The sequence below is a fragment of the Mizuhopecten yessoensis genome, unplaced genomic scaffold (assembly GCF_002113885.1).
Source record: "Mizuhopecten yessoensis strain PY_sf001 unplaced genomic scaffold, ASM211388v2 scaffold2891, whole genome shotgun sequence".
Taxonomy (NCBI): domain Eukaryota; kingdom Metazoa; phylum Mollusca; class Bivalvia; order Pectinida; family Pectinidae; genus Mizuhopecten; species Mizuhopecten yessoensis.
Genome location: NW_018404771.1, coordinates 356,684 through 371,263, shown reverse-complemented (window position 1 = coordinate 371,263; position 14,580 = coordinate 356,684). Strand labels below are relative to the sequence as shown.

Below are 14,580 nucleotides of genomic sequence, written 5' to 3'. Positions count from 1 at the left end.
AATTCTCAGGGGAGCGAGTGGTCTGAAGCTCACACTTGTTTGCACACAGTAATACATTGACTGTGCACATTCGCGATCACGTCTACGGAGGCACCCTTTTAATTACTTGGTTCAACTGACACAAAAGAATATTTTATTGATATACAATCAATCTAGGTTTTGTAGAAACCAGCAGTTCATACTCTCCTTCATGTATGGCCCTCAAAACTATACGATACTTTCTGAACTTTAGTGTTATACAATCTTTCAATTTTCCTCATTGAAACGATTTTAGAACAATGTTTAGCCCTTTAACCCTTCACCCCTATGTAACTTTAGTAGACTCTACCACACATTGATATGGATGAGTCCATTATGGTCTACAGTGGTGAAAGGGTTAACCCCATAAATCTTCCATCCCTGTATATATCTAGGCTGACTTAGAGCAGCAGTTGATGTTATATTGTTCTGCTGTATCAGCCAATGAAATCCATGGTTACATTTTTGTCAGCAACAGTCATTATACATGCTATAGGACATATCACAGCACAATTTCAGTGCTAAAAGATACATAACAGGCCCCGCTTGTATAAAAAAATCTCAAGTTGAGATTTCCTTAGCTGAGATTTCCTCAAATATGGCTTACATGTATAAACATTCCTCAAGTAACTTGAGGATGTCCTCAGATCAGGAAAAGTTGTACTTATATTAATGTTTTGTTAAGAGTAATTTGAGGTTTACATTGGGCAGTAGCCAGATATACCGACAGCAGATAAGTTTTTTTCTCGAGGCCCCCGGGACTCCTTTACCACCAAAACCTGGCACATTCTTAAATGGCTATATAGCTGTCAAAAGGACGTAAAACACAAACAAATTGTTAAATTAGTTATGCTTTTGTTTTGTTATGTCAAACTTAAACAGAGATCTGGCAAAAGAGGAAATTCCCTGAAAATTCATTCAAAACAGTGTACACTTATAAAGAGAATGATGTCTTAATATAGACTGTATCAAAGTGATGGATATAAAGCTTGATGTCTTGATAAATGTGCATGAAAGTTATATCTGTGACAGTGTGTCCAACCTGTATCTAAAATCTAGGTGGCTAGCACAGCTATAGCTTATATATGGTGCAGACAGACAGACAGGCATTCTGTATTTCCTCCAAAAACAAATTTTACAAACAATTAATTATCTTTATCTAAAGGACAGCATGTGCATTGAATTAAGTTTAACTCATTCACCCCTGAAGACACATTTGAACTCTTCCAATTCAAAGGATGGAATAGTTCATTATGGAATTTCAGGGGTGAACTTATCAAATTGCAGGCAAAACACTAGAGAATTCTATGGTAGATTTTCTTACGTACATTGAGTATTAACCTCACCTTCGTTTCTTTTTGGATGTAACTGTAACACAACTGGAATCTGTTTATAAGGATGCTATAGTTAACCAAGTTGTTCAGTTAGTTAGAGTTACAATATAATAACCAGGTGTCAAGGGTTAAAATTCTAGGCTGGTCTCAATTCCATTTTCACTCCCAACACATTCAGGAGATTAAAGTTTCCACTGCAAAATTGGTTGTAAGGAGGCAAGGTAGTCTAGTGGTAGGACACCGGGCTCGTGACCAAAGGGTTGCGGGTTCGAGTCAAGGCACTGCACTTTATTGTATCTTTGAACAAGATACTGTACTCAGCTTGTTCCAGTCTACTCAGCTGTAAATGAGTATGTGGTTGGGCAGTGCTAGAATTATAGAATGCTAACTGTGAGCGCAGAAATGGCAGCACCGGCTGTATGCACCCCAGGGAGTTGAGAAAGATATTGGCTTGTTGCAAAGGCCCTATAACCATGGATAATAATTTGTGAACCACTTTGAGACAACCTACAAACGAGGTTTTGATACAGCGGTAAATAAGAACTTCAATTTATTTTATTATTGTCAGAGGTACAGGGATCCTTAAACATGGATAAATTGTTTATTTTATCTTGAAAGAGATGATATCCTTTTTATTGGTGATACTGATCATCTTGATTTCAAGGACAACTGATTTCCTATTTCCTATTTCCAGGACTTTAAGATTTCTGATTTGAGTTTCACAAATAGAATAACAATGCTTAAAATTTTGATGATATATATTGTTTCATCTAGATTCCTTTGTACGACTTTGAGGATCTTTGGTTCAGGTCTGCTGTGGTATCTATACCATCCATACCCCCTCCCCTGACAACCCCCTCACCACACCACTACCCCATCCCCCACATATTATACATTATTGATCCTTATGGTGTCAAGGTCCGCAGAGTCAAACTTTAAAGAAAACATGTACATTGATTTAATCCAGTTCGTAAATACTAAATAGTACACGCTATTCTTCAGTCAACAATTGTGGTATCTTATTGATTTGATAATCTAACTAAAAACTGGATTCCTGTACAAGTACATATGTTACACCTGGTTACCCTACAAGAGTTAAGCCCCCTGGATTAACTCTCCACCTTTGGGGTGAGATATCTGTCTCCTTTAAATAAAACGCTTTCTAGTGTTTCCACCACCACAGGCTTTTCGGTGGCGCCTTGTATTAAATACCGTCACATGAACATCTATGTGTGTTTAAAATCAATTAGACAGAGACCAGGAGTCTTAAGTTTTGATATGACATATCTTGGGGTAGTTGGAAGTATACTTTTGTTCCAAAGGGACGGTAATTGACATAAGTTTTCAGGAGAATTGAGGACTGGGAGCCAGAAACGATATTAATACAACTTTATCTGTATGACTTGGTTCCCTGCAGCTGAGCTATGATATAACTCGGCTTTCCTGTAATCCCAGTAGCTGATAACAGTTCATTTTGCGGATGGAATTGTTAATTTTCATATCATTTTCCAATCATTGGAATGATCCTTGGCATGTATAATACTTGTATCTAATAATAATACAGGTATCAGGATTTCCTCATATTAAAGAATTTCCCCTGAGTCGTTTAATTCCAAAGGGACTTAAACAGGTGTTGGATATTTGCCATGAAGGTATAATCTACAAGACCAATTTAAGTCTGTAGATATTGGGCTATCGATACAACTGGACTCTTATTCATTGGACAACAATAAATAATGCGAAGATAACAGTTATCCGTCCGATATGATATTAGAACTCTGGCTTTAAATAACTGTTGTTTACTACCATGAGGACAGTTTTGTTTACATTTTGGTGCTACGAAGTTATAGTGACGATGATTTGAGAATTAAGGTACGCATTTCTGTCAATTAAATGGTGGCAGCGGAAATTGGATTTTTTCCGAAAGATGCGAGATTCGTTGGAACAAAAATGTTGACATGAATCGCCGAGGAAGTCATTGGCGGTCATATGACCCATGGAGAGAATCAACTTGGAAACTTGGAGGGCCTTATACAGGTATTTGAAAATAGAAAATAAGATGATGGAATATGATAGCGATCAAGCTTTTACTTAAACTATTCAGGAACAGAGGATTTAAGACAAAGATCCCCGGATCACTGGAAGAGCAAATCAAGCCTGGTGTCTATAAATAATTGAATGGTAAAACGTTTCAGAGTGTATGATTGAAAATGCAGGTAACAAAATAAATGATGAAAAAAGCGTACAGTTGTAAATAGGGTGGAGAAGATGTAATGGGCCAGACAAAATTGTAACTTAAAAATCTCTAAACTCGAAGTGTATCCTGAAGCTTCTACCATTTTAAAGCTGTCCTGAGCCACTGGTGATTTCTATCTACCCAGTCTCGTCCCTCCTATTGTTATTACAGGTATGTGTTCACCACCCACCCCCAACCCCCAAGAGAAGAGATAGTTGTACTTGTAGGTAGATGTAATTGCAGTAGATTTAAACACATTACACCTATCTAGGAACATGAAAAACCTTCACGTATACCGAAGTATTCACATGGATTAATCTGATTTTGATGGGGTCATCGGAATCTTAAGAATCTGATGTTTTTGTAGTTGTGGGTGCTCTTTTGTGTTGATATTGAACAGAGCCATTCTTTGTTTGGTTACCATAGGTGTCAGCTTATTCTCCATTAATGACACCATTGCAAGCTACGCCAAATTTGAGCTGAATAACATATTGAAATTAATCTCACCTCATTTGAAAGAGAGCTCTATTCAAGGGTGATAATTATAATGCATCACTGATCCTTGCAAAATCTCATATACATTCAGTCAATGAAAAAAGGGGTATTTCTATGTGTTTTGAGTGGTGGAGAAATTTGACAGACAGCATCTGTGAATTTTGTTTGGTTAGCAGGTAGACTGCATAACAGAACTCGGGGGATTCGCACACTGGTGTGTATGAACCGATAGTTTACACTTTCAATAAATCCAATGATAGGTAAATGTTGTGATAAAGGTGTGTATTGAAAATTTACATCAGGTATACATCGCCCAATAAAAGGGTATTACTGCCGGACTCTTTTGTATGGCAAGCGCTGAAAAGGCTGTGAAAAGGCTGACCAAAGTCGGATGAAAAGACCGCCTTTTACTGTCGTTATTTGCAAAACAAAGTATGACATACATAAAACATTTAAAAGAATTGTCCCCGGGAAAATTTCCGTTTGAATAGCTTCCCCATAGCAACTCCTTACTGTGTGGGTCTGTCTATACATGGGGGCTATGACGGAGGGAACGGAAGCCAACACTACGAACAGCACATAACTACAGGACTAAATCATTATTCACCAACGTTTGCCTGCTACTTATATGCTGTCATACTTTATGATCTCAAGTCTCAGTGAACGTTAAATTTCCAAACTTGAGGACATTGCCGCCCTGTTTTTGCCGGGTGTATGTTTTTCACTTAAAACTTTCTGTGGAAACCGGTGATAGTGATAAAGGCATTTTTACCTGCAGTGATTACTGGCGGGAAGTTTTCAGTGTCGTCTGAGATACACATGTGGATAAACAGATAATTTACCTCGAGTGAAGGAAAGTGAGTTATCATGACAGGAAAGTGACGGAGTCGTACGTGTTTGGACAGCATTTCACAGGGATCATGTTCCATATATTATGGAAAACTGGCTAACAGATGCAGGCAGTCGCGTCGTCAGGGATTACATAAAACATGATAGGCACCGAGGTAAATTCACTCCCTTTTAAAATTATTCCCCAAGACTCGTATCTAGCAAGATTCATTTTCATGATATCTACATTTAATTTTTTTAGTGTTTTTTTCAACTTTTACAGAAACATATTTTCAGTTAAAAAAAAAATTCTTTCATTTTACAGAAATATAATACCTGGTAATAATAATAATAATATACAACATTTATATAGCACCCTATATCATTTGTAAAATTACTCTAAAGCACTTTACAACATATGGATAATAGTAATGGTTGTAATTGTGAAAACAAAAAACAAAGGCTTACAATCACTTTTATGCATTTAAGCAAGCAATGTGCACATAATTGAACAAATAAAAGGGTGGTATTTACATGACATCTTTGCAAGGATTCTAAAATTCAGACGTGAAGAGGTGAGTTTTGATGTCCGTCTTGAACTTGGCCAGGGTATTTGACTTTTTAATAGCAGATGGTAAGCTATTTCACAATGTATCTGAAAATATGAGTATTTTTGTATACATATTACTTGAGGTAGATTATTTTAGATCTCTAGATATGTGTATTTCTTTTTCAGTTTTGATTATTATTTAAATATCCCATTTTAAGCCGTTAAAATCTCTCCAAGATCCGGTGATCAAAAATGTAACTTCTACAAAACCACAACCTGTAGAGAATAGAGTTTCGGAAGAGGGATTCTTTGATTAAGAAAAAAGTATTATGAAAGAAATTTCAGTTATGAAGTCTTGAAAAACGTAATTTGAAACAATAATTTATGTTTTACCTGGTTGCCATGAGTGAAAAAACCTTCCTGTGCTAAGTATATGTACACCTGCTATATGCTGCATGTGAAAGGCAAAAAAAAGCTGCTTTGGTTGGAACTAAACAATGGTACACCATAAAGGGAATATTGTGGAGATTTAATTATGGTATTTCTCCCTATAGGAGCTGATAGGTTTTACTCAATAGTACGTAAGTTTTTTAGTACCCTGTATAAAAATATAACAGTTTTTATAGTGGTTTTAGTTCCAGTCTGAATACAGAGTCCTAAGCATGCAATTATATTTTATTTCTTGCAGAAAAATGAACTTTTAAACAAACATTTTTATATCGGTCCCTTGCCATTTTTTCCTTTTATTGAAAACAATAAATACACTCATTTTTAAGCAATACATTTTATAGTATTTTGAAATAGACCCTTCACTTATATTATGAGGTCATACAGAAATAGTGTTGTGTTTCACAGGTCTTCAGCTAAAAAATTTACTGTTAAATAAGATGTTTTTTGTGGGCCAAAATTTTATGGTATCCCGACAAAACAGTCCTGTTTGTACATGAATTTGTGCATTATGAGCACTCACTCAAATGATGAATTGCTTTATATCAAACTTATAATTATTACTTTGTGGACCTATACATTTGTGGATGAAGATAACCCACAAAATCTCTGAAATTTAAAACCCACGAAAATTAGTGATTTCACAGTATGCATCTTTTTATACAAGTTACAATATCTATGAAGCATTCGTCTTTACTTGATAGAATACAAATACAGTCTGTCACCATAAAAATCCTGTAGACTGGCATCTTTAGATATTAGGTATGATAAATAACGTCATCAGGTAATTAGTTTCATTTCCGTTGGTCAGTGGTAAAAAAACGTCTATTTGTTACACTTGTCACCATAAACTATCAAAGATAACAAAGTCTTCCGTGGGATCCCGTTAATCAAGAAAAGATCACTTTCGGGGATGGTTTCATCATTTCAGAGTCCTATAATGGAAAATATTGATACCTTGTATGATTTACTTCTAATACATGTATTGAGATAGCTTACAGTGGTCAGATATTTATCAAGTTGTCAGATTTTTGTAGGTAGAATGAAAGATTTGAAATAAATGCCAGTGTCAATCCTTTATGACAAGGGGTATACAATAGCGGGTTATCAGTGCTATTACACCAGAGGCCCTCGTCCTTAGGGAGGGTTAAATCCTTTAAGGTGTAGTGGACTCTAGGGCCCATTGTCACTGACCAGATAGGTCAATTTGTTAGAGCTATATATATGTAAGAGTTCCATTGTTTGAATCCCATTCCGGCAGTTGCATATTAACTTTCCTTTAATTGGATTTTATTTTCATCTTCAGGATATAAAATGTAACACCAACATGCAAACTGTATACATTTTACAGTGTTGATTTGTCAGAAACAATAGTATTATCACTATCACTATTGTGAAATAATTGTTTTAGGTCCTTTTCAAAAGACAGAGTCTTATAATCTCAAACCCAATAAAAAAAAAAAAAAAGGAAATTTATTTTGGACAATAAGTGTCAGACCCTTTAAAACTTTAACCTGAATGCTTTGAATCTACCGGTCATAGAGCCTGAATGTCTCCAAGAAATATTTGCATATTTATGATTTTATCATTAAAAAAAAACGTGGATTGATGCTTATATAAAATCATTGAACCATATTACTTCAAACATATGCATCTGTATGCCTTAAAAAACCTTAGCACTATGCCCCATAAAATATATCTATTTGCATAATTATTTCATAATTATTTCTATGTCCAATAAAACTTTTGCATAATTATTTCATTAAGACCTTTTAACCATTTTCCATCAATTATTGGAACATTCATGCCGTATCAAACTGTAGAATGATCCTCCATGATTTTTTTTCTCCATATAAATGTAAAATGAGACGGGACTATGTCCTGGAATCTTACTGTTTACGTCCGCTCCTTTAACGCTTGTACCAGTGAGGTCCCGTTAATTATCAATGTCTGGTATTCACCGACAGAGTGTGTTCCGTGTCAATCCTTACAATCGGCAGAAAACTTCGTACACATATTCAAATGAACACTGTTTTCATTTCCATCACTGTGTATAATTTTCTGCACTTTCCTGTTGAACCAAGACAGGGCAAATAATTTAAAAAAAAAGATGTAAATATTGGAAGAATATCGATTCATAAATCATATTTGATGTATAAAAGATTTCTTTTAAAAGATGTGTGCATTAAAAAAAAGAACTGCTTTGTACTTTATAGAGGAATCACCGTTGGTACATTGTCAGAAATGTGACGAGTACAGATCTAGGTACATAAAGTAAATATTGTGTAAGTAGCAGACGGCGCATATAATTATAAACCAATTACGTCTCTCTGCTTACTCATTAAGTTTACAGGAAGTCTGTAATCGTGGTCGACAGTAAATGACGGGTCTGTCACAGGGTAAAAACTGGGCTGACTCAGCATTGCTTGAGATCATTTTTACAAAGGTATTTAGCACTCTTCATAGAAAAGTGTAAAAGCTCTTATACGTCTTGAGTAGAGGCGGAAACCTTTACGTAAGTCAATTTAAGTAACTTCTACTTGCAATCATTTTACAATATACTTTGGGGAAAAAATTAAGTGAAAGGCAGTCTTTTGACTTAGAAAATTTTAGTTGAAGGTGGGGGAAAATGAATGAAAGTCTTTGTATTGATGACAAAATAAAAATATTCCTACCCACTATCCTAATATCTTCCTTTTTCTTCTTAGACAAGGAAACAGTGTGTGCAATAACAGTATTTTTCTTAAATTGGATTGTCACTGGAAACATATTTTAACCCACCTCGTAAGAAGTTCCAGTGAATTTTTTGCAACGTTTTGTCTAAAGATCCATAAGGTCTAAGGTTACTATTTTTTGCTAATAGCCTGTTTGAATGAAGGGCTATTCACTGTGCTCAAATAAATAACCTTCACCAACTGTTATGTTCCTTGGTGTAAGATGTGTTATAATCCTAAAGCAAAGTCTTCAAAAGCTCCATGACCTTGTAGCTTGTTGGGGTGAAAGGCCATCAAGTTTGTATGAATAAATGACCTTGACCCTTCTTTGTCACGAAGATTAAAAATATGGGGGANGTGTGGGGGGGGGGGGGGGGGGGGGGTGTTACAGGAGGTGTTACAGGAGGCATTCCTGGAATAATATATAAACTTTATTTATTTTACAACAATAATGAAACAAGTTATTTCAACTTATATTAATCACTCTTGTTGGCCTGGATGTAAGCACATGTGTGTGGAGGAAACCGGAGTACCCGGAGAAAACCCACTGGTCGGGCAGGTGACCCCAACCTTTTCACATCCGATCGGGGAATCGAACCCCGGTCGCCTTAGTGAAAAGCAAGTGCACTATCCACTGCTCCACCCAACCACCAATTTAAATGATGGATATGATCATCGTCTTTAAAGTCTTATTCAACAAAGATTACAGTGCTTAACCCATTCATCCCTAAAGTCACATTTGAACTCTTCCAATGGAAATTTAAAGTTGGAATAGTTCATTATGAAATTTCAAGGGTGAATGAGTTAATGATAGTCAATGGCTTAGTATCATAAAAGGAAAAAACAAAATATCCTGCAATGTCAGAACTTAAATTATATCTTGTCCCTGTATGTATGGGGAAAGTACAGTCCTGTTTTATATGGTACCTACTTTTTCTTTTTGGTTGATGTCTCCCTGAGCGTTAATCTTCATATGACCTAAGGTGTTGAAAGGGTACTTAGAACCCCAAACAAACTCGTTCAAAAGTTTAATCCTGACCTCACAGCAATGTAGATTTAACCCTTTCACCCCTATGTAAATTTAGTAGACTCTATACCATGCATTGATATGGATGAGTCCATTATGGTCTACAGTGGTGAAAGGGTTAATATATAATGCATGCACAATTCACCGAATGTTCATGGTTCTCTTCTTAATTTAATTCAATTTAATATTGGAGGTGCGTATCAGTGTGAGAAACACAATTGATTATCTGCTTTATGAGTGTGCTATCAAAAAATTGAAATTGAGAAAGATTGAAAGGGGTTTACTTGAATCAGATTTCCATGAAAATCTATGGTAAAATACGAATATATAATAAGTACTCTATATTGGAGACGTTTCCATTATGTAGTTAAGCTTTTGTAGGACTAGCTGATAAAATTTAAAGTCTTAAAATATGTACAAACATTATGACATTTAAATTGCTTTTTCGACAAGTAAAAGGCCAAAAGTTGTAAGTCCTCAGCAAAATTTTCAATTTCTTTGGATGAATTTTAAAGAGCTGTAAAGAAGTCAANGGGGGGCGTACAGAATTTACTACTGGGAGATTGCCTATCACTTAACGTAGAATTGATGACCATGATGGCCAACAAAATGTTATAACAGTTTATCACAATATTTTCATATAGTCATGGACATTTACATTGTTCATGTAATCATATTTACCAATGTATGGCATTGCCCTACCAAATACAGGTGGCATTCATATCTGAATGAGTGCCATGGCCCTATTGTGATGTCATAATTGTTACATTGAATACCTTTGACCTTTACTTGAAAGATGGCTGTTCTACTATTAAACAATAATACATAATATTTGTATGCCCCTGGCCACATAGTAGAGAGGCATTAGGAGTTTACCTTTTCTGTCAGTCCGTACGTATATGTACTTGGATAGACTTCACATTTAGGTCCATGTAACTCTAATACTAGAGGTCCAACAGTCACTAAACTTCATATTTGGATACACCTTGGGGAGTACTAAACCAGTATTTCAAATGTAAGTCACTGTGACCTATGTTTTCTGCGTTTCTGACTTCGATTAGATTTTGTTTAACTGCATTTCCATCATTAAGTGCGAGCTTATGTATTTTTTAAGGTATTTCTACTTCTAAATAACTTATACATTTTTGTGATACTTATATGTTCCGAAAAATAGTAATTATAAGTAAACTGCTGTCACAGTTGGCTTTGATAGTTAACTTGAACACCGACTGGAAATTTTCATTTTACATCATGAAGCACAGCAGGTGTTCAGTAGATTCCAGTACTGAACAGGACTTTGAATATGATAAATAGAAATTTAAGGAGTGAATCTGAATATTTTCATTTTAACATTGAGTTGATCTTGAGGCAAGTTCTATATGAACTGCTTTTATTTTTATTTTTTTATCAAATGACCTTAAGCATAGCAGTAGAGATAATCCTTTAACAATTCAAAGGGTAAAATCCCAGGACATTGGTTATATTTACAGTAACATCATAACAAATGCGAATTGTCTTTCAGGAAATTTGAAAAAATTGTGGTACAAGTTTTGTTCAACCTCCTTTGCGACTTGTGAGATGTGATCCTTCCTATTTTCAGAGGATTTCTTCCGTCATTGTATTTTTCCCATAATTTTAAAAGTATTGCAATTATTCTGAAACATTAAAAATTTCAGAGGTTTTAAAGGAGTAAGGTATTTTCCTCCCTTTTCATTTTGATTTTCTCCCTTTTTTCCAGTTCCCAATGACATCCCTGGATATGGTCGTATGAAGTATTTAATTGTTGGCTAGATGAGAACATTTTCATCTCCCAAACCTTCAATGTAACTACAAGAATGTGTCTTGAAATTTATTATCCTTCAGACCAATATTTCATATTTCTCAATATTTTTTGTTTTGCAGATATGAATCAAGTGAAACATGTGATAGAACACAGAATCAACACCCCAAAGACGTACCACCTACCCCCACTGCACCAAGCCCCGCCCCCGCCGCCCCCACAGCACGTAATACAGCAGATCCCACAGCCAGTCATACAGCGAATCGGCTTAGACGACAACCAGCCCAGCAAAGGCTCGCTGTTTAATAAAGCAGGTTTGTTTCATACAATTTTTTAGGTTCATTCGCCAAATCATTCAACTTTTTTAGCAATGTGATGGCGCAATGTATAGGGCATTCACCTTGCACCAAGGTGGGCGGGGTTCATTTCTCCAATCCAACGTGAAAAGTTATGGAGTCACCTGCCCGACCACATGGGTTTTCTCTGAGTACTACGGTTTCCTCCCACATCAAGATCCTCTGTGGGCTTCCATCCAGGCCAACAAGAGTGATCAACATAAGTTGGAAAAACATGTTTCATTAACTTGTTGTAAAATTCATGATGTTTATCAATATTAAATTTTTCATTCAGTCAGTATCAGAATGTCATGGAGAATAAGGAAAAAGAAGTCTGTACACATGACCCAGAATGATTGGTATGGGCCTCCACTATTAGGTGACTAGAGGTATTAAATGTTGAATTTTACTGTCCATCCGCCCGTCTGTCCATACATCCACCAACAGGCTAAGGTTAAGGTTATAGCAGATAGCACATCAAATTAATAAATGGAATACCGGTAGACATTTTGGGTTTTAACCATGACGAGGAAAAACTTCGGAAGATTAAAGTTACAGGGTCAAAATCATGTGATGATGACATGCTCATGATAAGGTTACCAACTCTGCATGGAAAACTAGGCAAAATATGAAAATGTGGAATGAGTATATATAAAGCTCAATACTAGATGATACCGTTTTTTCTTACATTCTCATTGGTTGATTTATTATCACATGTAGGTCAATGATTTGTGATATCAACTTGGTGTTATTAGTTTTAGAATCATTAGGTAAATATTCCCTTGATGATGTCATTCAATTATAACGCATGCTCGCTGCCAAATGCAGAATATTCCTATGACAATTTAGTTCCACCCCGTCTTGTTTAATGATGAAAAAGACGTAATTTCATTATCTAATAAAAATCAATGGAGGATTTTTGTTTCAATGAACATGTGCTACATGTACCTGAAAAGTGAGTTTTACCTGGAATTTGTTGCTGTCAATATCACTTTCTCGGGTTCATATGACCACAGATTCACCTCAACAAACGTCCATAATTGTTTTTACACCTTACATACTGCTTACAAATTCCAATGTCCCACATTTTTCTTATTTCTAATTACTTAATATGTCTCCCTTGATATACTGCCAAACACCTTAATACTGCCAAAAGTTAGCTGAAAAAACTGTATGTTATACTGTATGTTATACTTTATGTTATACTTTATGTTATACTGTATGTTATACTGTGTGTTATACTGTGTGTTATATTGTATCATGTATGGTTATACTGTATGGTTATACTATATGTTATACTGTATGTTATATACTGTGTGTTATACTGTATGTTATACTGTTTGTTATACTATATGTTTATACTGTGTGTTATACTGTATGTTATACTGTGTGTTATACTGTATCACATATGGTTATACTGTAAATTATACTTATGTTATACTATATGTTTATACTGTATGTTATACTGTATGTTATACTGTGTGTTATACTGTATGTTATACTTTATGTTATACTGGGTGTTATACTGTATGTTATACTTTATGTTATACTGTATGTTATACTTTATGTTATACTGTGTGTTATACTGTATGTTATACTTTATGTTATACTGTATGTTATACTTTATGTTATACTGTGTGTTATACTATATGTTATACTGTGTGTTATACTATATGTTATACTGTATGTTACACTATATGTTATACTGTGTGTTATACTGTGTGTTATACTGTATGTTATACTTTGTTATACTTTATGTTATACTGTGTGTTATACTGTATGTTAAACTGTATGTTATACTGTGTGTTATACTGTATGTTATACTTATGTTATACTGTATATTTATACTGTATGTTCTACTGTATGTTACAGACTTTATGGAGATGATGATGATGCAGGGGGCACAGATGCATCAGTTAGTCATGCAGCAGATGATGATGAGTAATTTACCGGGAAATTCTCGGCAAACTTCATGCATGCCGGCAGTCATAGCAGAGCCGGCAGCTCCTGTTGTGGTAAGAGTTATCTCCCATTGACCTTTCACAGTTTGACTTTACAGATTTTGCTTTCTGATTTAAGCATTAAATCTTATCATGTTTCTGAGAATGAAAAGTGTCTTAGTGGTACTTAACTGTTGTTTTGCTTCGATGGACAACAAAAGACAACAACTTGAAACAAGGGTTGCACACATGCACCCATTATTTTGTAATAGGAGAAAGAGAAGAATGCATGACCTGCAGTTGGGAATTCAAACCTTGGACCCTCTGAACTCTAGTTGGACGCTCTAAGTACATTGTATTTAGAAACCTGGTTGTCGGCGATTGACCCAGTCCAGTACAGCTATAACTGTACAATAACAATATATACAGTACAAAAATAGCTCTTCAGTGATACGTTATGTTGACAAATAAAGATATTCAATAAACCAGTTTCTTTTCCTGTAAATATGACCAGATGTTTATCACACAGGATGACATTGATTTTATTACCAATGACATCAGAATCAAAAATGTTGTGATTAGAATGAAAGAAAATAATATCGTACACTTTGTACTTGATGCTGTAGAACTTTTGTCTCTCATACTTGTCAATACAAGTGTATTTCTATGCTGATTGATATATTGTAGATGGGTCGAGGAGGAGGAGGTGCTGTACATCATCATCATTATCAGATGTCACCCCAACCACAACAACCCATGGTCCATCACTACCCCTCCCTACCCGCTATACAACCGTAAGTATCAACCTTAGGGTGTTATATACCCCTAACAACAAAGTTATTGAAGTTATTGGGGGTCACCGTGGGGGTGGGGGTG

The 14,580-nt window shown here is 35.3% G+C and overlaps 1 protein-coding gene across 4 annotated transcripts in view; it reads left to right on the top strand.

Moving 5' to 3' along the window:
* The window catches only part of LOC110446614, a 112,092-nt gene that overhangs the window by 47,348 nt on the left and 50,164 nt on the right, over window positions 1-14,580 (top strand). For 3 of the 4 annotated variants that reach the window (XM_021491844.1, XM_021491843.1, XM_021491845.1), the window contains 3 exons: window positions 11,552-11,743; window positions 13,637-13,779; window positions 14,392-14,498. In XM_021491844.1, the coding sequence (XP_021347519.1) occupies window positions 11,552-11,743; window positions 13,637-13,779; window positions 14,392-14,498 (442 nt within the window). Of the gene's footprint in view, window positions 1-4,570; window positions 5,088-11,551; window positions 11,744-13,636; window positions 13,780-14,391; window positions 14,499-14,580 lie in introns of those variants that run through there. The other variant, XM_021491846.1, reaches the window with a different exon arrangement.